At 40.7% G+C, this 26317-nt stretch overlaps 1 protein-coding gene across 2 annotated transcripts in view; it reads left to right on the forward strand.

Annotated features, from left to right (window-relative positions):
• Nucleotides 1–17735: 17735 nt before the first annotated feature.
• Nucleotides 17736–26317, forward strand: part of TNRC6C (trinucleotide repeat containing adaptor 6C) — an 81105-nt gene continuing 72523 nt past the window's right edge. For both annotated transcript variants that reach the window (XM_082679575.1, XM_082679576.1), the window contains exons 1-2: nt 17736–17856; nt 18602–18623. In XM_082679575.1, coding sequence (XP_082535701.1) covers nt 17794–17856; nt 18602–18623 — 85 coding nt within the window. In that variant the 5' untranslated portion in view covers nt 17736–17793. The remainder of the gene's footprint in view (nt 17857–18601; nt 18624–26317) is intronic.

Here is a 26317-nt window from a genome sequence, read left to right on the forward strand (position 1 = left end):
TAATGTATCTTGTTCACTGGATATCCTTATACCTAAAACAGAGTCTGGCATATTGTAGCCAGTTACTAATAAAGAATTGATGCATAAATAATGGGTGGGTGTTTGAATGACAGTCTCATCCTCCTGAGTCTGACCTCTGAATGCTGATGTTCCTTAAGTCTTTGTCCCTGGCCCTCTTTTCTGTTCCTTCTAACCCCATCCCTACCTGATTTCAGCTGTGGCCATGGCTTTGATTTATCTCTGCATTGACAGCTCCGTAGACTTCTCTCCAGCCCAAATCTTTCCTCTGAATCCAGAATTATATATCAAGCTGCCAGCTCCCTTCCCAGTTTAATGCTCAAGCATCTCAAATTCAGGGTGTTCTTCTCCAGTGTTTATCTTGAACGATGCCGTACACTTAGTCACACTGGTGAGAAACCCAGGGGCTGTTCTCGATGCTCCCCTCTCCCTTATGCCCATATGCAGTTAATCACCACGTTCTATTCATTTTATCTCCTAAATAATTTTCAAACCCTGCTTTCCATCCCCAAATCCTCTGCTGCTCCCCAAATCTAAACTACCAATTCTAAACTCTTAGACTGACAGCAGAGCCTACTCATTGGTTTCCACCTGTCCACTCTTATCCACATATATTCCATTCTCCATGTAGTAGCTAGAATGACCTCGTAAAAAGACAAATATGATTGTTATTTTCTTGCTGAATATTCTTCAGTAACTTCTCACTGCTCTGAGGATAAGACCAAAAACTTTAACTCAGTTTATCCCACCAGACTTGCTTTAGCCATTTCTTCATTGTCCCCATGCTTTAGGCTCACTAGTCATCTTGCTGTTCTCAAAACGTGCCGTATTTCTTTTCCACCATAGAGCTTTTATCCATGCTGTTCCCCTGCCAGTTCAGCTAGTTATCCTTCAGAGCTTAGCTCACCTCCACAGGAAACCTCACATGCTCTCCTGACTACCTCCTCCCTCGTGCTCTCACAATGCCCTGTGCTTATTTTTTATATATATATATTTTAAATTATTTTATTTATTTTTGGCTGTGTTGGGTCTTCATTGCTGTGTGCGGGCTTTCTCTAGTTGCGGTGAGCAGGGGCTGCTCTTCGTTGCAGTGCACAGGCTTCATTGTGGTGGCTTCTTTTGTTGCGGAGCACTGGCTCTAGGTGTGCGGGCTCTAGAGCACAGGCTCAGTAGTTGTGGCGCACGGGCTTAGTTGCTCCGCGGCATGTGGGATCTTCCCAGACCAGGGCTCTAACCCGTGTCCCCTGCATTGGCAGGCAGATTCTTAACCACTGCGCCACCAGGGAAGCCCCCACCCTGTGCTTCTTAGCAAATTGTAATTCATGTGTTACGAAAGTAGCTGTCTGACTTTCCCATAGAATTGAGTTGTTTTTTTAAAAATTCATGAAGTGTATGTTTGACCTCCATATATTTATTTATATTATCATCATAAAGAATGGCCTAGTAGCAACAATTTATTTTCTAAAATTTAATTGGTTTTTGTCCAGTAATTTCATAAGGTAGATCACTTTGATTTGTTATTTCGGGGGCATACTGTATTTCATTTGTTCTAAGAAACACATTTTTCCCACTTTTAACATCTCGAAATTGGCATGCATCTTATAGACAATAATGGTATTTCATGGTGTAATTGGCAGCATTTTTCTTTCTTAGTGCATAAGAAATAATGGTGCATCTTATATTTGAAAGCATCTTAGATTAGATAAAATTTGGTATTTTTATAACAAATTCATTCTGGAAGATTTACTGGCAACCTTGTGATGCTCAATCATTCTGTAGAAGCATTACTAGGATTTTTCTGTTGCCACAGCAAGTAACTGGTGACATCTTGATCGCTTGAAGAAGTTTCTGCCCAAAATCATTTTGCTCATATTCTATAGAGTTGAATGTTGGGGACTTGATTTATGTATCATTTGTTCAAGTAACACACAAACTCAAATCTGTATCTGTGTATGTGTATCTGTTTTGTTTTGGAAAAATTACCTACTTTTTATCTCCACATAGAGATGGGGAAGCGCTCCATCAGTTCTGGAAACTGTTTATTTTCCCCCAGGAATGCATTTTCTCCTTCCTTTTGGAAGAAGTTTTAGATGAGCACACCTAGATTTCCCCGGCCGTACTTGTATCTAGATATGGGCATATGAATAAAGTTCTGGTTAATCAGATATGAGCAGAAATAATGTATGAACTTGCAGGGCATGAACCAAAAAGAAAATGATTTGCTCTGCAATTCTTCTTTTCCCTCCTCTAGTGAATGAAAAGAACTGGGTCCCTAGATGATTTCCTGGAGCAAAGGTACCTGGCCAGCCTCCGGACTTGGGGGAGAAATGTCTTGAGGACCTTGCATTTTGGGGTCTCTTAGTTACAGTGGCTCTGCCTGTACTGTAACTAATGTATCATCTAAGAGATTGTCTTAATTGGACTCTTCAATTTCCGAAAAGTGGGGTCAGCTTTACTATCAGCTCGTCTCAAATCTGAAGCACTTGGCTCTTGCTCTTGGACTACGTACAACAAAGCGGACGTGCTCTTTAGGGATGCATTGTGCATGATGAAGGAGCATGTGCTTGAGAGTCAGTCACTTACTGTCTGTGTCACAGTGGGCAACTCACCGAGATCCTCTGAGCTTCAGTCACCTCTTTTAAGATGCAGGTGATGTCCATTTTAACAAAGTTGTTTTTAGGAGTCATTGGGGTCGTCTGTTGAAGAGGCCTTGCAAGCCCAGTGTTTACTAAATGATAGCTATTGCTATCATTAGTTTTTTCAAAGACTACAACCTCAAACTATTATTTTCAGTTGAACTTGGTATCTGTGGAGGATTGTTTGATTTTCTAGGTTTTATCTTTGGATTCAGCAAAACCATCAGAAACCTTCATACCTGGACCATGTACCTTGGCTCCCCAGAGAATTGCTGAGTTTTTGACAGTTCCCTGAGTTTTCCCATCATGTTTTTGGCTATGTGCATGCTCTAGGGCCTGAAAGAAGCTGTCCAGAGCCTGACTCTATGTCACCTGGGAGAGGTATCCCCTGGAAAACTTATTTCTGGACCTGAGTGCTAGGGAAACTTTTTCTTTCTTTGTAGAACTGGTGTATGTTCTCATGGTTTTAATAAGAAGCCATAAAGGACAGAGTGAGGAATTGAATCATTAATAGTAGCATAATTTAGTAAGTTGCTCATTGCTTCACCATAAGGCAGATTGTGGGTTAGCTCTGAGCACTTATACTAATCCGTTACCAGATGTGGTTCCATTAGAGTCCTTTAAGGAGGTGAACTCTGAATTTTTTTTTTTTTTTTAAGAAATCAGAAAGCCAAAATGGTGGGAACTAGCAGAGAGTTGACTTTGTGAGAGTAATAGGAAACATTTGCTCTTTTAAATTGGTATGTGAACATAGTATTGGACATCCAGGTCATACAAGTTACATACTTTGAGTATTAGAGTTGTTGACTTAAAACAGTAATTAAGGTACTGACAACAATCTGTGACTAGTGAATACTTCTTACTATTCAAAGTATAGAACTGAACAAGTCAGGGTCCAGTGGACAGTTCACTGCTTTGTGTTTGTTGAATGAATGACTAAGGACTAGACCTGATTATATAAGAGCACCATGGCAAATTATAGAACACTTTTTTTCTTAATTAGGTTCCCGTAGGATCTCTGTCTAGACTTTGTTGTTTTGTTTCTTTGTTTTTGGTCATATGAACCTGGTGTATGTTTAAAAAACAAAACAGAAAATTTAATTCTTTTAATAACTGATATTTTTCAGGTAGGTTTTCTTCCTAATCATGTCTGAAATGAGTCTTTGTATTTCACATTTTTAATGTGAAATACTAACAATCCCTTTCAGTACCTGTGTTTTTTCTGCACAAATAAAATTGGTCATATAATTTATCTCCTGCCTTAGGTTTCTTTGTAGAAACTGTTTAGACAGGCATCTGACGCCTTTATCACCTCATGACTCCAGCACAGACCCTTGAAACCTTCTTTCCTACTATCCTTTCATATAAACCCTGGCTTCACAGATGTTTCTGGATCAGGGGACTGGGTGGATGGTGGTGGTATCATCTCCTTTTATATTTGACTTTTCCATTGTGCAGATTGTCACAAAGCTATTTCTGCCCAGGTCTTGTGCACTTGCCTGCTCTCCCAAATTAGAATCCAGCTTTGACCACAGGTTAGTTTAATGGCTCCGGAAATGGAGTCCACAGTTAACAGTCCTTTTAGTTCACAGAATTTTAAATTTTTTTTTCTTTTCTTTTTTTAAAGAGTTTGTTTTTGTTTTTAAATTTTATTTATTTATTTTTGGCTGCACTGGGTCTTTGCTGCTGTGCGCGGGCTTTCTCTAGTTGCAGCGAGCTGGAGCTACTCTTCCTTGCGGTGCTTGGGCTTCTCATTGTGGTGGCTTCTCGTTGCAGAGCACGGGCTCTAGGCGTGCGGGCTTCAGTAGTTGTGGCAAGCAGGCTCAGTAGTTGTGGCTCGCAGGCTGTAGAGCGCAGGCTCAGTAGTTGTGGCACACGGGCTTAGTTGCCCCGCGGCATGTGAGATCTTCCCAGACCAGGGCTCTAACCCGTGTTCCCTGCATTGGCAGGCCGATTCTTAACCATTGCGCCACCAGGGAAGTCCCAGAATTGCAACATTTTTAAATAGAAAGTTACCCTGGAAATGATCTGCAGTCCAGCTCTCTCACTGATAACTGCCCCAGGTGTCTGTTTCATCATTTTAGTGACTGGCCTGCGGTTATATGGTGCCAGGACTTTGTTCTTTCTTCTTCATAATCATGAAGGAGAACCTTCTCTAAATTCGCCCAGATGTATCACAAGTTTTAGAGCATAGAAATATTATTGAGTCAAACAAAAAATACTGGGCAAGTGATATTAGGCAAATCCAGGCAAATCGAGTCTTTTTCCACACCTATCAGGTTGCATACTTCAGGTCTATGTGCTATTAATTAAATTTAACTTGTTTTATATTTGATGTCATTTATTCGCTATTTAGGCACATCTGTGAATTTTACTTATTCATTAGTGTGGCAATATTAAAAAGTCTCCGGTTTGTTGACAGGATTGAAATAGGCTCTAATTTAAGGATTCTTCTGTCAGGAGAGAGAAACCAAACGGTAACATGAACAGGGAAAGTTTAATATAAAGAATTGCCAACTCTAACGGGATTGGAGTAATGAGGGATTTGCTAGTCAGTAGAGAAAGCTTTAAATTTTGCAGGCATAGCGGTGTAAGGAGTAGCCACTGCCCGCAGGGCTGAGATGGGGTGCCCAGTGAAAGCCCCCCTGGCTGAGGTCCAGACCTCTGGATAGGGCACAAGGGATGGCAGAAAAGTCACTGAGCGTGGGAGGGTGGGGGGACCGCTGGGAAGTTCTCAGGGTGGGCGAGGGAGGGGCCTTTAGGAGTCAGCCAAGAGCAAAACTCTTTTCCTGCTGTGTCTCTCTAGCACCCTCTGTTGAAAAAGCTTAACATCGTGCCAGCTGGCAAAGGAAAATGTTTAAAGGTCCCAGTTTTCACAGAGTGGGCAAAAAGCTGAGCGTGGAGCTGAGCGGCAGTAAGTCAATAGCACAGTTCCCCACCTCCACATTCCTTAGTAGTTGGAAGTAGACACTTTTGGGTAAAGCATGCTTGTCATTGGTTACCCAGTACCGTACCTATTTTAAAATTTTCTAGCAAACAGTGAAATCCTGATCATTATTAATAACCACTCTATGGTTTACATACCAGGATGTGCCAGCCAGGACTACTGTATCTGAGAGATTGGTTGGAGATTTGCTTCTATTATTTTAAGCATATTTAAAGTACACATATTCAAGTATCATTATGTAAATTGACGATGGAAATGGAGCAACAATAAAAAGTATAGTGGCATTTTCTGACTTAATTTGAGGCTACTTTAAACTCAGAAATGAAATAAAGAAAAGGTTTTCACAAAATGGTACTTAGGGACTTCCCTGATGGTCCAGCAGTTAAGACTCCATGCTTCTACTGTGGAAGGCACAGGTTCAATCCCTGGTTGGGGAACTAAGATCCTGTATGCTGTGTGGCTCGGCCAAAAAAAAAGAAAAGCAGTACTTATAACTTCTATGCTTGTAACTGACATGTGATACAGTCATTCTAAAGCAGTTTTTATAGTGGTTAAAAATGTTTACTGAACATGATTAGTTTTGAGACATCATAATTAAATAGTGCTAGATCCAGTCAGCACGTACTTTTACTAAGTCTAAATTAAATAAATAGATTGTTGAGAAACTGTATTTATCAGGATTCTTTGGTTACAAGCAACAGAAAGTGACTCTGTACAAATTAAGGGGGGAGGGGAAGAGGGACTTTGGAATGATATGAGGTGGCTGACATCATTGAAGGAAAAACTGAGAAGCCGGGCTCCTCAGCCTGCAAAATCTAGGTAGCAAGTGCTAATGGACAGATCTGGAGGCTGCAGTCGCTGAGATGGATCTGTTCCAGCTGTTTGCCACTCAGTTCAGGATTCACATTCCAAGGAGGATCTTGACTGGCCTAGTAGGACCAGGCAAGGGCAAGGCACTGAGGTACCAGGCCACAGGAACAACTTGTTCCTGGGCTCAAAGGACATACATTACCAAGACTTAAATCTCACGCCATTTCTTTGCTTCTTTTCCTTGGCGTCAGCTTCATTTCCAGGCCCTCTGTGATTAAGGCCTTGAGTTTCCGTTCAGCGTCCTTCCTGTGATGTTCACATGCAGAGTCATCCTGAATCTAATCACCATGGCCCAGGAAATGCAGTGCTTTTTGATTGGCCAGACACATCTCTGGAGCCACTGTCCTTAACATTAGCGTGAGAGAAGGACTGGTACTCTGGGGGAAATTGGGGCACAGTTTCCAAAGGGAGGAGTAAAGGAAGCTGAGCGGCAAAAATAACAGACGGAGGTAATCAACTTTATTGTTCAGAGAAAAGCCTACCAAATGAGGGACATCATTTGTTCTGTGACAAAAAGCCAATGGAAGAAGATAATAAGATGTAGAGAAGCATTAGTGGGACAGGGAAGTGGGTATATGTCAGTGGTTAGACAGCAAGCACCATAGTGTGTGTTTATCCGATGAGAGGAACTGCTAAGAAGTCTGGTCAGTCAGACTGCTCCCTACTAAGGGTGCTGCTGGCTTTTGTTCTGGTTTGCTGTTTTAGCCACAGTAGTAAGTCTGTATTAGCACTAAAATGAAAATAATGTCAGAGTTCTTTTGGAATACCTCGAGGCCAGCTGCTGTTGCCATGCCTCTCTTCAGATCTCTGTGATACTTCTCCATCCTTCTAAAATAAAGGTGCCTGCAGTCAGCATTCCCAGTCAGTGTCTCGTCCTTTCCTCCACATCTTCCCTCTGTGTCTTATGGTACACTGGTCCTGTGGTAAATGAAGATCTTTATCTTTAACTCTGTACCCTCGCAACTCACTCCATGTCCCCCCCTCCATTTAATTGAAACCCCATCTCTCATTAGGCCAGGAATGGAGGGGGAAGAAGATGCATGAGGGAGGGATTCAACATTCCCCAGAACCACCACCTTCCCCCCCACCCTGCCTCGCCCGGTGACCATTTACAAATCATTTTTTGCTTTTGTTTTTGATTTTTGTTGTTTTTATTCACTTTTTTAGAAGTTTACGTACAGTACAATTCACTCTCTAGTGTACAGTTATCTAAGTTTCAACAAATGCATACACTATATATATATGTAATGTTTATAGGTGTATATAACCACCATCATAATCAAGATTCAGGATAGTTCTGTCATCCTCCAAAAAAGTTCCCTTGCTCTGCCCCTTTGTAGTAATATCTTCCTCCCTCCCCAGGCCCAGGCAATCACAGGTCTGTTTTATGTTCCTATAATTGTTCTCTTTTTCCAGATTGTCATGTAAATGGAACTATACAGCACGTATCCTTTTGAATCTGGCTGCTTGTACTTAATATATGGTATGTGTGAGTGGGGTTTTCTTCGAGTTTATCCTATTAGGAGTTCACAGAGCTTCTTGAATCTGTAAATTTATTTATATCACCAACTTCGGGGAGTTTTCCACCATTATCTTTGCAGATTTGTTTTTCTTCAGTCTCTTTCTGCTCTACTCCTGGAACCCTAGTGACGTGAATGGTGGGCCTTCGGGTACTGTCCCGTGGTCCCTGAGACTCTTCATGTTTCTCAGTCTTCTTTCTGTCTGTTCTTCAGATCATTTCTTTTGCTTGAATTAAGTTCACAAACTTTTCCCTCATTCATTCTTTCATTGCACTCATCTAGTGAAGTTTTTAATTCAGATATTTTATTTTTCAGTTCTAAAATTTCCACTTGAGGGAATTCCCTGGCGGGCCAGTGGTTAGGACTCTGCGCTTTCACTGCCAAGGATGGGGGTTTGATCCCTGGTCAAGGAACTAGGATCCTGCAAGCTGCGTAGCGCAGACAAAAAGTAAAAAATAAGTGAATGAATGAATAAAATTTCCACTTCTGTTTTTACAGTTTCTGTTTATCTGCTGTGAACACCTATATTCCCATTTGTTTCAAGGGCATTTACCTTTATTTGCCTCCTGGAGCATAGTTACAATAACTGCTTTAAAGTCTTTGTCTGATAATTCCAACACCTGGGTCATCTGGGAGTTGGTATCCCTTGTACTTTGTCCTGACAGTTTGCCCACATATTCCTGGTTCTTCGTATGAAGAGTAATTTTGGATTTTATCCTGGACATTCTGAATGTGTTGTATAGACTTTGAGTCCTATTAAACTCCTCTGGAGCATTTGATTCTGTTGCTGTTATTTTGTTTTGTTTTTGTTTTAGCAGGCAATCAACCCAGTTAGGTTCAGACCACAAAGTCTGTCTTGTCTTCTGTGGGCAGTGGTTCAAATGTCATTCAGTTTCCGTAGCTTTCACCCTGCTATGCTGCTTTGGGCCTGGCCCACCCGTGTGCCACTCAGGGGTTAGTCCAAGACTTGGGGGAGAAGAGGGGAGAGTAGTTGAAGTTGTAGTTCAGTTTTCAAAGCAGCTGCTTCGCTGTTTTGGGTCTGTCCCACACACGCATGACTCGAAGGTGAACCCAGAACTGTGGAAGTTTATGCACAGACTTTGGGGGTCTCCTCCAGCCAGTTGCTCTCTGGGTCCCCCACACTGTCTAGCTCACAAGAGCTCAGTTTCCTAATTCTCTGTTCAGAAAGGTGGGCTTCTCTCGGTTTCAGCTGCCTGGGCCACCACAGCACAGCACAGCTCTGTGACTGGGGCCAACCTTCTGTTAAAATTACAACAAACCAGCTTCAAGAGGAGGGTAGGTGAGAAACTCGCCCCCATACAGTCACCTCCCCAAGTTTTGACTCCTCTGCCTAGTCCACCTGCTTTTGTTTACTTTTCATAGTTTGTATTTTTGAATTTATATTGTACCTCATCCTGTCTTTTGTGGTAATCAGTGGCAGAGAGGCTGTGGTGGGCTTACTCCATCTTGGCTTGCCCTGGAAGTCTTAAATCACGACCTGTATTAGTTTCCTATGCTTCATGACAAATTACCACAAACTTAAAGCAATACATATTCATTATTTCACGGTTTCTGTGGGTCAGGGGGCTAGGCATGGGTTAGTTAGCTGGACCCACTGCAGGCTGCAGTCAAGGCCAGGTCTGGGTTTTCATGGGCGGGGCGCGTGTGTGGGGGGAGTTGACTGGGGAAAGGTGGGCTTCCAAGCTCACTCAGGCTGTTGGGAGAATTCATTTCCTTGCAGCAGTAGGACTCATGGCAGCTGTTTCTTCAAAGCCAACACCTGAAAGGGAGACTAAAGCAAGTCTGCTAAACAGATGGAGTCTTCTAAATGTAGTCAAGGCAGCAGCATTCCGTCACCTTTGCCATAGTCTAGCGGTGAGAAGCAAGTCCCGGGTCCCTCCCACACTCACGGGGAGGGCATTACACAAAGCTGTGAACATCAGGAGACCTTAGATTCTCTCTAACTGTGTTTTCCTTTAATCCTCAAATAAAAACTCGCCCTTGCACCCTCTGCTCCTGTTTGTCAGAGCTGTGGTGCCCTTTTCCACCCCACGTCCTGGTGTCACGCTGAATGACTGCATGACAGTCCAGCTCTTCTACCCAGTCCAGCCCATACTTGAGCCTACAGGTTCTTGACCTCCTATGCTAGTGCCCTTTACTTTCGAACCTAGTTCTGTGACTCTGAATCTCAAGCATAAGCTGTCTACTACATTACTCTGTTTATTTCCGTAGTCTACCAAGTATTAAGGATAATTCAAGCTTTACTGTCACTCTCCTATTAGATTCTATTCCCCTCAAGGTCTAAGACTATTTTATGTCTTATCCTTTCTGTACTGCCCACAAGGCTGTATCGTGTATTCAAACACATGTTGAAAAGAATCTTAAATATTTATTTGACGACTGGACAGGATACCTCTTCCTTCCCCTTCCCTTTTTAATTTTGTCTGATAACACTTAACCAGCTCTTCCTAACGTAAACCCTGCCAGGAAATTCTAATTGAATTAGCCAAACTGTATATAACGGCATATAACACACACACACGCGCGCGCGCGCACACGCACACACACACACACACACACACACACACACATACACACTGAATTAGTGAATATTTTAATGACATGACATTGGAGTCTAACTTCAGAGCATAAGCTGTGATGTGTCCTGTAGGTGAAACTAGGTTACAGTTTCTGGTGACTAAACCTCACAGGCAAAAACAAGCCCACCCTCTTTTTTGAATCCCGTTCATTTGCAAAAAGGGAGTAATCAACTAATAAAAGACTGGAAATTTGGAAGACTTCCCACCTAGAATACTTTGGCGTAGGGTGGCTACAGCTGTCAAATCATGTTTCCCTGGGAAAAGGTGTAGTTAGCTAGGAATACTGAGATGATTGATACCCATAGAGGCTCCACTTAAGGGCAGTCTCCTACCTCCCGACCCTTCCTTCTTCTGGCTGCCTCCAAAATACGAGTGTGGCTCTTTCTCCACCCAAAGCCTCCTAATCCAGCGATTGCTAAACTATTTGAGAGTAAAGGAAGTATGCATCTGGAAAATCCAGATTATTAAAAATATTTTCTTTCCAGTAGAATTCAGTATACTAGGGACCCATGACAGTATGCCTTGCCACACAGAGTAGAGGTAATTTGTGTCCACTTTGCCCCTTCAGACTTGCTCTGGGTCCTGAAGTTGATCCCCGAATGAGATTTCTCCTTACCTAGTTTTCACTATTACTGAAGCATTAGCTATATCACTAATCAAAGCAATGTTGTTCTCTTTAGCAGAAGCTAGATAGACTAAAGCTGGAGTTACTTGTAATGGTGATAAACTGGAAATGAAGTGAATGTGTATGAATAGAGGAATAACTGAATAGAATATGGTAACATTCACACCATGGTATATTATGTAGCCATTAGAAATAATGGATATGGATTAGATCTGTCAGTTGGGAGAGGGGATGAGGAGAGAGAGACATATATTGAATGAGAAAAGCAAGATGCAAAAAAGTTTACATAACATGATCCCTGTGTTACAGAACAATGATCAAATAAAATCCTTTGTAAACGTATATAGGTATGTATGTTTCCATATAATTACATGAGCATGGAGAGAGGCACAGAAGGGTATGAACTAGGTGGCTACATGGGTCATCTGGAAGAGAGGTGGAGAAGTGAACCCTTTGAGATGGATGTGGAGGGAGAAGAAAGAATGAGTAAGGGATGCCAAGCAAATGAGAAACAAAAGCAAAGGTTATATTGGGAAAAAATATATAAGATTATATGTACACATGTATATAAAGTCATATGTATTTAAATTTAATTTTTTAAGTTGAAATTAAAATTTAAAAGTGAAATTCTCCCAACCTGGCTATCCCTCTTCTTTTTTTCCCTTACAGCTTGACTTGTAAATCTCACAACTTCTCCACATAGGAAAAAAAATACAGTTTATAATCTTCTTACTAGCCTCAAAAGGTAGATAGAAATTTATTAAATATTACTTGGTCATTTCAGAAAATAAAGTTTCCCTTGAAAAGAAAATATAGATTTTTTTCCAGTATAAATTTCACCTGAGATTATGGACCAGAAGTTGGTACTAGAAATGTCCTGAATGATGACAGGCTTTTCTTGGTGCCACAGAGACAGAAGACAGTCCTGCCACCAAGGTTCTTACAGCCCAGAGTACAGAAGGAAGCACACAATGTTCATTAAAGCAGGACATAAGGTCCCCTTAACTATAATAGAAAGATAACATAAGCAGGAGGGCATCACCCAGCAGACTTTTATGTTCTCGTTGCATTTTGTACATATCACTGCTGTAATAGTGATCATTTATTTGATGCATTATTTATATGAATATCCTTAAAAGCGTATGAACTCTGCCTTGTCACTGCTGTAATCTCTGCTATAATATTTGTTAAATGAATCCATCGCTCTTTTTGTCCCTGGTGCCTACCACAGTAAATAACATATGCTAGTTGTATAGTTCCTGAGTGACTGAATTAGTGAACATATGAGATGATCTTAAGGTTTAGGCTCTCTAGTAAAGGAACTGATGAAAATAGCTTAGAAGAAAATGGAAGACAAGGAATAGGAGTTTTTGGTAAAGATAATGAATGGGTACAGTGGAAATAGTAAGGAGGAGGTTATGGTCAGAATTCAGAATAATGACATCGAAAATTTCAGCAGTTCTAGGTGGTTAAGGTCTAGTAGCTAATACTTTGAATAAAGCACCCTGGTAATCAGGGGAAAGGCTGCATGTTTTCATCTTTGAGGCTACTTTAGCAAAATAGCCAGCTCCCCAACCTGTCTCCCTAAAGCAAAGCCAATGAGGAAACAAGTCCAGCCCATGCACACAAAAATAATTGGTTTTTTGTTTTGTTTTTTTTGACTGTGAACGGTCAAACCAAAGATGACCAGACAATTGAGAAAAGTCTCTCACATCAAAGGGAGTCTAAGGGAAGAACTGTTCAGAAAGGAAACTATGCAGAAAATTTAGCAGAACTTCAGAAAAACCCTAATTGATATCTTCTGCTAGCATAAAAATGATTTGCGTCCATAAAACAAGAACCCAGTATTGTGGGAAAAGAGCAACTGGAGAATAAGAAAGTTATATAAAATTTTAATATCATGGAATAAGAAGCTCAGTAGAAGGACTGGAACACCAAGTTCAGTTAAGCGCTCAGAAAACTGAGAACAATAACAAAAAAGAGTAGAAAACATAAAGATAAATTATGATGATCCCTCCAAGAAACTTAATATGTGTTGTTTAGAAAACAGAAGATGTTTTCAATAAAATAGAGAACTGAAAGAAATGTCTCTATATTGAAAGCATCAGCCAAATACTAAGCACAAATAATGGGGGAGAAAGATACCAAGGTGCACATCATCATGAAATTTCAGAATCCCAGGGGTGAAAAGAAGCTTTGGAGGGGGGGAAAGCACCTAGAAAGGACTAAAAAAGCAAAATGACATCAGACTTCTCTTGAGTAGGTATGGATGCTAGAATACAGGGGCACTGTGCCTTCAAACTTGATTTTCAACCTAGAATTTATGCTCAGCCAAACCATCAGTGAAACAAAAAGGTAGCCAATTCCAGCATAACTTGAGGGCATCATTCAAGGAGGAAAACAAGGGAAGTCACAAGATGACCGAATTAGTAAGTTTAGGTCAGCATTCATGGATGGGCAATGATGAGGAGTTTGCACACACTGTTCCTTCTGCTTAGTCTGTTAGTTCCTCCTTTCCCACTGTATCAATCTGGATTGATAGAAATGACACAGTGACACAGAGTTAAAAATAAGGAATATGTAAACTATGATAAAAGAGTAGGCCCCCAGAAGATACACAAATGTCCAAGAAGCATATGAAAAGATGCTTGATATCACTACCATTAGGGAACTGCAAATCAAAACCACAATGTGGTACTTAGGGTTAGTCAGATTAATAGAAACAGAAAATAGAATGGTGGTTGCCATGGCCTGGGGAGAGGGGGCGTGTAGTGGGGAGTTGTTTCTTGGGCACAGAGTTTCACATTTGCAAGATGAAAAGAGTTCTGGAGATTGGTAGTACAACCATGTGACTAACATTACTGAACTGTACGCATAAAAATGGTTAAGATGGCAAATTTTATGTATATTTTACCACAATTAAATTTTTTTTTTTTGCTGTACGCGGGCCTCTCACTGTTGTGGCCTCTCCCGTTGCAGCGGAGCACAGGCTCCGGACGCGCAGGCTCAGCGGCCATGGCTTACGGGCCCAGCCGCTCCGCGGCATGTGGATCTTCCCGGACCGGGGCACGAACCCATGTCCCCTGCATCGGCAGGCGGACTCTCAACCACTGCGCCACCAGGGAAGCCCCAAAATTTTCTTTTTATTAAAATAACTAGAGGGTATTAGAAAACTCTAGCAGAGTGCTCCCGACTGAGTGAGCTGGACTGAGGCTCTGGAAAGGAGTTTGGGAAATGCAGTTGAGGAGAGGGCTCATGTTTTTAAACTGGAGGAGGGTGGTTGTGTAAAAAACAAAAACAATTTTTGTAAGGAGGATATTGCAAAAGGAAAAGAAGAACAGTTAAGAACTCTAGAAAAAAAGCAGCTACACAAGAAGTTAAATGTCCTCACAGTACCCTACCTAGCTCTGCAGCGAACATTAACATACTGTTTTTAAAGCAAATGCCATTCATCGTTTGAACTCAAAGCAGTGATGGGGTGGAAGATAGGGGTCTGAAGAACCAAATCCGTATCCATCATTATAGAAATTAAATTGTTACTATCTCAAATTGATAAGAAATAGGAATCCAAGCATTTTTAAAGATACACAACCGTATATTCACATAGAGAATGTTCTTTAAAAAACTCCTTATCTCCAAGGAGAGAGCCTGCGGACACTGGAGAAGGAAGAATCTGTCTTTTTGTTAACGTATCTTTTGCACCGTTTATGTTTTCTCATGAGCATGTATTACTTTACAAATAAAAATGAGATTCAGGGCTTCCCTGGTGGCGCAGTGGTTGAGAGTCCGCCTGCCGATGCAGGGGACACGGGTTCGTGCCCCGGTCCGGGAAGATCCCACATGCCGCGGAGCCTGCGCGTCCAGAGCCTGTGCTCCGGAACGGGAGAGACCACAACAGTGAGAGGCCCGCATACCGCAAAAAAAAAAAAAAAAAAGAGATTCAGTGTTGATTTTTTTAAGTTATTAATGAAAAATCGCAGGAATTGTAGAGGTAGAAGAAATTAGTGCTAGTTAGGGGGATATTAGATAAAAACTTTATTAAAGTTCATACATTTGAATCGTGCTTTGTCATAGGAACATGAGCTCAGGCAGGAGAAGTGTAAGATATCTCAGGGCTACGTGAGCTGTTTATTTACAGCACTTTATTTTACCAGTACAGTAAAACCTTAACTGTACTCCTGGGGGAATAGCTGGTTCTAATTAATTTAACTTTCAGAGTAATCCAATCAAGCAAAGATCCTTTTTATTCCATCTCCTATAGAATGCCTTTTTTTAAATGTAGCTCTACTTGCCTTCTTTATTAAGTTTAATATCTGAAGATAACTTAAGGCTTCCATTATGCTGTAGATTAAGAAAGTATAACAGTAGCGGTGGACAGACACTACATTCCTAGTGAACATTTGTTCACTTTTTCCCTAGATGTGTGGCAGTAGCATGGTGATTACAGCAACAACCCATCACTCACAGGGCTTGCCTATACCTTGTAAGAATATTTAAACACAGATTTCTTAAGTGTCTGTGCATCCTTTAACATGAAAATATTCCTGGAAGGTATCATCTAAGGCAATGAATAATAGCTGGTTTCCAAGCTTGGGAAATGTACTGACTTCCTTTTAAAAGTTGTTTCTCAGCCTTGGTCGGACATTGGAGTCATCTGGAAGCTTTTAAAACTGCTGATGTCTGAGTTCAATTCCCTGATTTCACTGAAAAGGGACACAGCCTTGGCATTGCGAGTTTTTAAAACTTCCCAGGTGATTCTTATGAGCAGCCAAGAACCACTGTTTTAAAGGAAGAATAAGCTCTGAGTGCCCCCCCATCACCAGCACCTTGTTGATTTAAGTTATTTTTATTATGATGGTATTCAAATAACGTACAAACTGACACTAGGTTGAGACTCCCTATGCATGTAGTAGTTGTAAACACATTTACAGGTTAAAAACAAACTCCAAAATTAATAAGTTAAACAGCAGTGGTGTGTGGACAGTGATGTTTGCTTAGGCCTTTGTGCACGTTGCTCCTTCTGCTTTAGTCTATTGAACCCTCCTTCCCACTTGTGTCAGTCTGGCCCAGTGAGGACGCAGAAACTACATGGTGATATAAACAGGGAACATTTATTGTAAAGAGTAATTAAACTGTGGTAAGAGAACAACTGTAGAGCTAGCTAGGGCTGAGGGAGAAAACCTGAGGAAGGGCCAATTGGAGGGGGCCCCTCCCCAAGGCTGGAGCTCCCACTCACTGAAGAAGCTGTAGGTGCAGCCCGCTGGATGGCAGAGTGGCTCCCAGCTTCGCCCAGGTCAGCCAGTGGGCAGTTGCTGGCAGCAGGAAGGAAGCACTCCTCCAGCCCGGGAAAGCCGGTAGCCCGCCACAGGGGCACACAGGAGGTGGGAGCCCTGGTGGCAGCCCTCCTGGTGGCGAGCTGCAGTTGATGGCCAGGCGTGCAGGTGTGAAGACAACGTGGCAGTGGCAGTGCCACGGGCACGGAGCACGTGGCATCCCCGTCAGGAGGACCGCGGCCACATCATTGGGAGAAGGCCACAGAGACTGGTGTGGGAGTGGGGCAAGTAACAGGAGGCCCGCAGTGCACAATGTCTGTGTTGACAGGGTCACTGGAAGGTGACACTAGATCACGCCAGAGCTGCAAGGTTGCTAAGAGACTGCCCTTTCTTGGTCCGTGGCTGGGGTCCTCACCAGGTGTCCTCATAGCCACATGCTGACCCCACCCTGCAGGTTCCAGAGGCAGTGGGACGGCCCCTTGCTGCTGCAGGCCCCTCCAGCGCCCCTCACTGGGAAACCTCTGCATTGTGCTCACAGGGAAGGAGAGGTGCTTGAGGGGACGGGTCCATTATTGGCAAAGCGTGTGCCGGAGGGTGAATCTGGAGCTGACAGGCAGCAAATGGATAACTGACACAGCACCCCATGCCAGCCAAACACTTTTGCCACATTTAAGCCGTAGCTCATAGGCTACCTCACTCTTCCAAGTGTTGTTCTATGCCATATTCCAGTGTACCCTTATAGTAGCTCACCATGCTGTGTAGGGATCTTTGTTTAGAAAACAATTGTTTTGTCCAGCCAACATAAAAGGTGTGCATAAGAATCACCTGCAAAGGCTCTGATTTGGTTGGGCTAGTGTGGGATCCAGGAATCTACACTTTTAATAGGTAGATTCTGATGATGGTGGTCCCTGAGACAGCACTTCTAGAAATACTGGTCTGGGGCTGGATTCTAGGGACTATGTCTTTCTCCATCTTGTACCCTTAATTCCTGGTACACTGCCTGATAAAAGGTTGGTGGTGTTCAACAGATGTGGGCCAGTGAATGAACACTGCCAAAGAAGTCAGGGCCACGTGCTCTAGTACTTAACAGAGAAGTGGAGCTGATGGGGGGACGGGTGAAGGTCCATTTCTAACACTGCTTCTCAAAAATATCCTTCTTTATACCACGTGTGAAACTCTGTGTGACTTAAAACTTTCTGCAGCTAATGTTTTTTCATTTTTTCATTTTAAAATGGACATTATACTAATACCATTTTATTTTTAATAGGGAGAAAGAACAAGAAACACAAAAAGAGGAACGTTTGATGGAAGAAAAGAAAAAGAAAAAGCAGGAAGAAAAGAAAAAGAAGGAAGGTGCTCAGAAAAAGGTTTGGCTAGAGTTCCTAGTTCATTGTTTCTGTCATCACTCGTGTCTCACCGCATTATAGCCATTGCATTACAGAGGTTCGGTTATTACTTTTAAAATTCACTATGCTCAATCTAGAGTGCTAGTGATATAGATAAAAGGTGACAGCCACAGAATGTCTTTTTTAAGGACTCAGAAATACTAGAGCTGTATTTTGAAGGACTTTGATTTTAGTCATTGGTAGTAAAGAATGTCCGTGCTATTTTACTTAAACTGAACTGTCCGGGGCAGCCATGTCTAAGGGCCATTTAACTGATTTTGTTTGAAAAGCTAGAAATAATTTTTGCAGCTTTGGCAAGTGTTCTTTTACAGCTTGTACAAGTAAATATTAAAATCTAAAGTCCTACTGTATATCTTACGGCCATGCTTGAATTTTAGGGCATTTAAGGTACCAAGTTATGCCATTTGTATTGTTCTTGCCTGGTTTAATGCATCTTATAGTTAAAACTGTATCCGTTTTAGTTTGTATTAAAATATAGAGTTTAAGTGAGCTTCCACATAGATTTTTTTTGCCTTTAGATCAATATTGGCACATAATTAATAGAATGTAGACAATTACACATTTTTCCCAGTAGTAAATTTTAATAAGGTAACTGGGCAAAAACTTGTTTTTAAAGTTTCCAATATTAAAGTCTGCTTATAAACTTTCATATGGATGTGTACATCCTACACATTATTCCTAAAGAGTTTCTGATTTTTTTTTTCAGGCTGCTGATCAAAAAACCAAAGGTAAGTTTACTTTATTTTGGGGGGATACGTTTTATGACAGTACCAAAGTTTATGATGATAACTTTTTTTTTTAAATTGGTGGTTAAAAACAAAGAATCTCACCGTGCCTTTGAATCTGCTTTTTACTATTCCCTGTGAAATTCCTCATTTATCACTGGTTTTACATCTGCATTTAATTGGCATATGCTTAATCTAAAATGCCTAAAGAACGTTACATTACCTTTCTAAACAATGCTTTATAATTTTCCTTTGGTTTGATTTCCACCAATCAAGGATTAAGCTGATAAAGTTGGTCCAATTTGAGTAAGAACAACCAAAGGACATTGAATTTTTTTAAAGCTTCCAATTTCTCTTTGCCGACTATTTATAATAAAAAGAGGTATATTCTTTCTATATTCTTCCCTTTTTGCTTAATAATGTGTGAAAGGTTTCTTTTTTATTTTCCAAGTCCAGAATTGGCGTATGGTTGTCTTAATGGGTGTGGATGGGAACATATGTGGTTCTCACAGGAACTTGGGCATCTCTGTGTGATGTGCCGGAGGACAAGCAGAAGGGAAGCCACGCTCGGAGCCTCCGCACTTCATACTTGATTTGTTCAGGGACTGTCCAGTGCTGGGAAGCACACACTCAGGACTTGCATAGACCAGCTCTGTTTAATTTGGGGCAAGGCGCTTCACATCTTTAAGCCTTGGGTATCTCATATTTACAATGAGAAGGGTAAGGGGTGAATGGTTCCCACCTCACAGAGCTATCTTACGACTATATGAGATCCACATGGACAAGGCTTGGTGCCTGGCACAGAGCTGGTGCTCACTAGAGGTTGCCTGTGATTAATTGTAAGTTTTATTTCTTTTGGACTGTCACATATAAATGTAGACACAGACACATGCTCTGCAGAGGCTTGTGTCTCAGGCAGCGACACAGCGAAGGGCTCCACTTTTGTTTGACATTTATAGTTTTCAAAGTGGAGTTTATGTTATCTCATTTGAACTTCATGATTGAGCAGGGCAGGTGTTAATTGACAGTGAAGAAACTGAGGCCGATAGTGTGACTTACGTGGCTTGCTCTTGGCCTCGAGTTAGTGTAAGGACAGGCCTCGAGGGAGCCCGGGCATCTGACCCCAGGGCAGGCGGCTGCAGAGCTTCCGCAGCAGAGCCACGGTAAGAGATGGATTTCATGTAAAAGAATATTTAAAGACAGCATAGTTTTCAAAAAGGACGTTTTTCTCTCTTACATTCTCAGTGGTAGTGTGAATTTACAAAACACTTGTCAGAAGGGCCCTGGTACATGGTTGTTTTGAAATTATGATCATGAATGAGAAATAATGGTTTCTTAAAATTGTCATTTAAAAGTACAGAATTATTGCTCTGAATCATCTATTTACTTTTTTTTTTTAACATTTTGAGAAGTTTTTACAACCTGATTCAGTACCAGCAGTGTTCTGTTGTCACTGTCATAATAATTATTTTCTCTTGAAATAGTAACAAATTGCTTATGATTGTATAGCGATCATGAATTACATTGTCCTGCCACCTTACACAGAGTTATTATTTTCTATTACTGTTCTGATGAGTATTTTCATTGCTGACTCCAAACCCTACTGGGTTTTTATCTTTTCCTTTCATCTTCCCTAAAATACTGCTCCTTTGGATACAATTTGTCAGTAACTGTACTAACCATAACTAGCCTCAGAACACAATGATGATTGTTAACGTCCTTCTAAACAATAAAAAAATGCTTTTTGAATTATCAATAATCTAACAGTGCTGCTAGGTAATTCATTAATAAATATTAGCAGCACCAAGGTCTAAATTTTTCTCAGACTGTCCATTATTACTGGTTCCAGTCAAAATTAGCTGCCTGCAAGATGGTGGTTCTGAATTTCCAACTGGACATGTGTGTTAAATAACACAAGCTGGGCCTGACTGAACGTTGAGATACGTTGTAGGAATAGTATGAGTGCTCACACGGAGCAATAGGTCCGCTTTTCTAACCTTCTGTCATTTTCGAGTCTTTCCCCTACTCTATTGTGTGTAGCCAGAAGGGCAGGGCCAAATTTGCCTTGCTCTCTCTCACACGCCCAGCTCCTTGCTCTGTGTGTGCAGTCAGGAGGCCTGAGACCGGCACCCTCATCAGCAGCTGCTTTCAGACAGACCCTGTACGTGTATTAGTTCCAGTTGTTGGCACTGTCTGCAGTGTCCACACGAGTAAACTGAAGCTCTGAGAGTTTGCCCAGTGCCCCCAAGACTGTATAGCTAGTGAACAGCAGGGCTGATGTGCCCCGAATCTTCCTGAACTTACGGCATCCAGGAAGGGCACACGACAGACATTCATCAAGCATTTACTGTATCTCAGTACCTACCATGCTTCAAAACAATCCTGTATCGGGAAAGGGATGCTCAGAGAGGTATGGTAACTTAGATAAGGGCACAGAGCTAGTGAGTAGCAGAGCTGGGTCAGTCCTGCCTCTGATTCCCGAGCCAGGTCTCTGACTTCCTGGCCAGATGTGATGACCCACTTCAGAACCACAAGAAGCCGGAGAACCCTGCTCTCACCACAAGGCAGCACCCAGAAGTCTCAGGGCCCTGAGTTGTTAGAATGTAGGAAGGAGTTTAGCAATTTGAGTGAGTCCAGGAGTTGAATACTCTTAAGAAGAGGCTACAGTTATAACTAAGGTTATATAATACACTGAATCAACATAGTAGAAGTTTGAATTGATTTTATTTCGATAATTAGATAACTAGACCATATCAATTAGTAACTTCCTTGCTCTGCAGTATTACACATGGCGTAAATAGTGGTATTAGGAAAGCAGTGCCTCCACTAGTTAGCATTATATTTGACTTAATTTTCTCAATAACTGAAACTTAACTTCTTTAAATTTTGGTTTATTTTAAACATTTTCAGGGAACTCTTTATGTTATACACATACATATATTATACCTTTCTGCTTTCTCCTAGAGAATAACTAGCCTAATCCATTCTTGATAGACGAGTCTTCATATAGCATTAATTATGCTTAAAAAGTTTTTTATATCTGGCTATAACCATTGAACTTGAACTATGAATCTTCATTTAAGAGACAAATGAAGAACTGAATCTCAATGGAAATTTTTTCATTAGCTTAATCTAATATATAGCATGCTTCTCCTCCCCTACTGCAATCTGAAAACCAGGTGCTAGAAATTCTGCTTTACAGAATTACAAGTAAAATTAAATTTAGTACCTCTTTTTTCAAATCCTGCCTTGCGATTTCTTTGTTAAGGTCATTTTCTTTTTGTTTTAAGATTCAGGCAAGCGAGTTGGTTTGTTTGAAACACTGTGCTGCCAGCATTTGTGCCCAGCATCCCAGCATTTCTGCCCTGATGTCAGGGGGGAGCTGCATTTTCTCTGCTTAGTTAAGCGCTGGAGACTTTTATGCAAATCGTGGATTCACCCTCACCTTTCACCAGTTTCCTCCTCCTTCTGTACCCCTGAGTATCCTGCACTGTAGGAATCTGAGCATGTTTCTGTGACTGGAACTCTTTTCCTTCAGTGCTTTCTAGTCTTGGGTGGGGTTGTTTCAATCATCCTTTCCTTATTTTTCCTCCTGTGATGAAAAATGTAAGTAATAATATTCTCATTGTCTAAAAAGAAGTTAAAGTTCAGTGAAATCCCTCCATCTTGAGATATTTAGCAGTTAACATTTTGTTGACCATCCTTGAAAGCATCTCTTTATGAATACATAAATATGCATTTTATATGGACTCTCTGCTGCTTCCCCTAATTAAACACTTCCCCATCCCTTGCCTCTCAAGGAGCTGCACTAAGCAACTTGAAAACCTCTGTATAAGCCTATTCAGAAACAAAACAGTCCTTAGTAAATTCTTCTAAACATTGTCTTTGCATTGGTGACCAATGAAAGAGCCAGCTGAACACAATGCCTTAGTGACACCCTAGATGTTCTCATAGTTAGGGGGAAAAGGAATCAGATATAATCCTGTTTCGAAACACCATTAACTTGTGTATTGTATCCCTGCTGTGGAGTAGCCAGTGTCTAAGTGTTGGACACTATAATGGGTTTTGCTTCGGTAATCAGTAATCTCTGTTCATTATTTGAGGCATTGCCCTTAATTTGGGCAGAGAAAATAATAGCTTTACATGTGATGTGATGACCTTATGAGCCTAAATTTTCCGTATTGTCTTCTGGGTTTTTTCATGGATTTAAAGGGGTTTTTTAGGATTAACTATAATATTCCTAAAGGTGAAGTGGATTTAATTTAGTGGTTTTAGCCAGATTTTCTCAAATTCATAAAATAGAAAGATAATTTTTCATACCAAAAGCTCAAAGTTAATTATATCATGTATAAAAGTGAATATTTTGATGACCCAACATGGCTCAAACTTCATATGATTCATGATTCATGGTTTCGAGTCATATACTTTTAAAAATTTGTACATTTTAATTAGTTTCCTAATCTTGCTTGAAAGGACTATAAGTTTTGCAATCAGGTATTCAGCTTCTCCATGCATTCAGTTTTTTGTTTTGTTTTGTTTTACATCTTTATTGGAGTATAATTGCTTTACAATGGTGTGTTAGTTTCTGCTTTATAACAAAGTGAATCAGTTATACATAAACATATGTTCCCATATTTCTTCCCTCTTGCGTCTCCCTCCCTCCCACCCTCCCTATCCCACCCCTCTAGGTGGTCACAAAGCACCGAGCTGATCTCCCTGTGCTATGCGGCTGCTTCCCATTAGCTATCTGTTTTACATTTGGTAGTGTATATATGTCCATGCCACTCTCTCACTTTGTCACAGCTTACCTTTCCCTCTTCCCATATCCTCAAGTCCATTCTCTAGTAGGTCTGTGTCTTTATTCCTGTCTTACCCCTAGGTTCTAAATGACATTTTTTTTCCTTAAATTCCATATATATGTATTAGCATACGGTATTTGTCTTTCTCTTTCTGACTTACTTCACTCTGTATGACAGACTCTAGGTCCATCCACCTCATTACAAATAGCTCAATTTCGTTTCTTTTTATGGCTGAGTAATATTCCATTGTATATATGTGCCACATCTTCTTTATCCATTCATTCAATGATGGACACTTAGGTTGTTTCCATCTCCTGGCTATTGTAAATAGAGCTGCAATGAACATTTTGGTACATGACTCATTTTGAATTATGGTTTTCTCAGGGTATATGTCCAGTAGTGGGATTGCTGGGTCATATGGTAGTTCTATTTGTAGTTTTTTAAGGAACCTCCATACTGTTCTCCATAGTGGCTCTACCAATTCACATTCCCACCAGCAGTGCAAGAGTGTTCCCTTTTCTCCACACCCTCTCCAGCATTTATTGTTTCTAGATTTTTTGATGATGGCCATTCTGACTGGCATGCATTCAGTTTCTAATTGTTAATTTTAAGCAAACTTTTATATGCTTTTATTAATGTAAGTCAATTGAAAGCATATTCTTTCAGTAGCCTTATGTTGAGTGATAAGGGCTTGGAGAGGGTCACTGTGCTGTACTGCTATTAAGGCTCATTCTAATATATATATATATCCATTTTTTTTTTTTTTTGGCCATGCTGTGCAACTTGTGGGATCTTAGTTCCCTGACCAGGGATTGAACCTGCACCCTTGGCAGTGAAAGCATGGAGTCTTAACCACTGGACCACCAGGGAATTCCCTAAACATATATTTATAAAGCTTTCCCTCAACATGAGTGAAAAAAGTGAGAATTGATGTTTAAAGCATGCCTTCCCAATTTCATAGTCAGATATAGATAAAAACAAACAGAAACGAACCCAGATTTCTGCACCTCACCAATTAGGTCGCACTTTTCTTTAGCTGAGGCCGTTGATTTCTGTTGCTCAGTCCTTCAGGGGTCTCAACACAATCAGCAGTTAGTTTTTATAAAGCAGCAGGTCTGTGTTTCCCTGAGTTATACTGTGTCATAGAATTGGCCAGGTTCCTTGAACTTACGTGTATTCACGTTCACATCCGCATAACCAAAGCACATGTTATTTCGAGTATATGAGTTACTCTTAAAAGCAGCATCTAAAAATCTAGTCAGCGTACTTAGCACAATATTTTCTATAAAATATGGCATTTTATTTGCCTGTCTACAAGATTAATAAAATCTTAGAGCTTGAAGGATCCTTAGAGATTATCCAATTCCTGTTAGATGGGAAATGAGATTTAAAGAGGTTAAATGATTTGTACAAGTTTTGACAGCTAGTTAATAGCAGAACTAGAACTAGAACCCTCATCTTCTGGTTGTCAGTTATATATTTTTTCCGCTATCATGTGAAGGGACTGGAGACGTAGATATTGTTTATGTATCACCAGTACTGTGTGAGTTCCTTTTAAGAAGTAACTTAGGATATTTTCAAATAAGACTGGAAGAAATTCCTAAGAGATTTGTTATGTGAGGGAACGTTATGGGATGGTATCTTACAGGATTTTAAATATTATCTATGTCATTCTTTAACCCCATTGCTCTCTGTTTAAAGGAATTATTTAATTTTACTATTAAATCCCTAGGGAAGGAAGATATAATAAATGCATGAATATTTTTTCCATGGGAACAAAAGATAGTATATTAAGATGTGGTATTTTTCCCCTAAATATGTAGACAATTTAAAAGGATAAAAATTTATTGGAAAAAAAACCTAAGGAAATATATATATATATATATATATATATACACACACACACACATATATATATATATATATTCTTTCTTGATTAAATTTTAGAGGAAAGGAAGTAAACCCAGTGATAATTTATCTGTTGTCTGTTATAAGCCCCTTTAACTGCATCTTCTGGATAGGTCTCAGGTGAAGTCCACATCTCTATTTAGCATAACTTCACTGAAGTGTTAAACATAATCATGATCTCCAGGCATAAAATTACAGTTTATAGCTCTAAAGGAAGCTGGCAATCTGCTTTCTGAGAAATCATTTGTTTGCCCAGATTGCTTTCTTCTTTTTGTTTTTTTTTTGTAAGCGCTTTACTGGGTTATAGTTGACATACAATAAACTGCATGTATTTAAAGAGAACAGTTTAATAAATGTTGGCATGGGCACACCTGTGAAGCCATCCCTGAAATCAAGACAGCATCCATCACCCCTGAAAGTACCCTGTGCCCCTTCCCAACCCAACTCTCCTACCCCTCCGTCCCCTCGCCAGTCTCTGGGCAAACACTGATCTCCTTTCTGTCACTACAGAAGCTTTTCGAGACTACTACATAAATGGAATCATACGGTGCGCACCCTGGCTGCTTTCACTCAGCCTAATAACACTTGCGAGAGTCATCCCTGTTGTTGTGTGTATCAGGAGACCATTCTGAGTAGTATTCTGTTGTTTGGATTTTTCACAACATGTTTATCCATTCGTCTGTTCATGGACATTTGAGTTGTTTTGAGCTTTTAGCAATGATGAATAAAGTGCCTGTGAGCATTCATGTACGAATCTCTACATGGATATATATACATACACTTTCATTGTTCTTTGGTGAATCTGTGGGAGTAGAATGGCCAGATCTTATGATAGATGGACGTTTAATTTTTCAAGAAACTGCAGAACTTTTCCACAGTGATTGTCCCATTTCACAGTTCTTTGCATCCTCATCAACACTTGGAAAGTCAGTCTTCATAATTTTAGCCTTTCTAATAGATGTGGAATCTCCTTGTGGTTTTGATTTGCAT

This window comes from Grampus griseus (assembly GCF_964374135.1).
Source record: "Grampus griseus genome assembly, chromosome: 20".
In the NCBI taxonomy this organism is placed as follows: domain Eukaryota; kingdom Metazoa; phylum Chordata; class Mammalia; order Artiodactyla; family Delphinidae; genus Grampus; species Grampus griseus.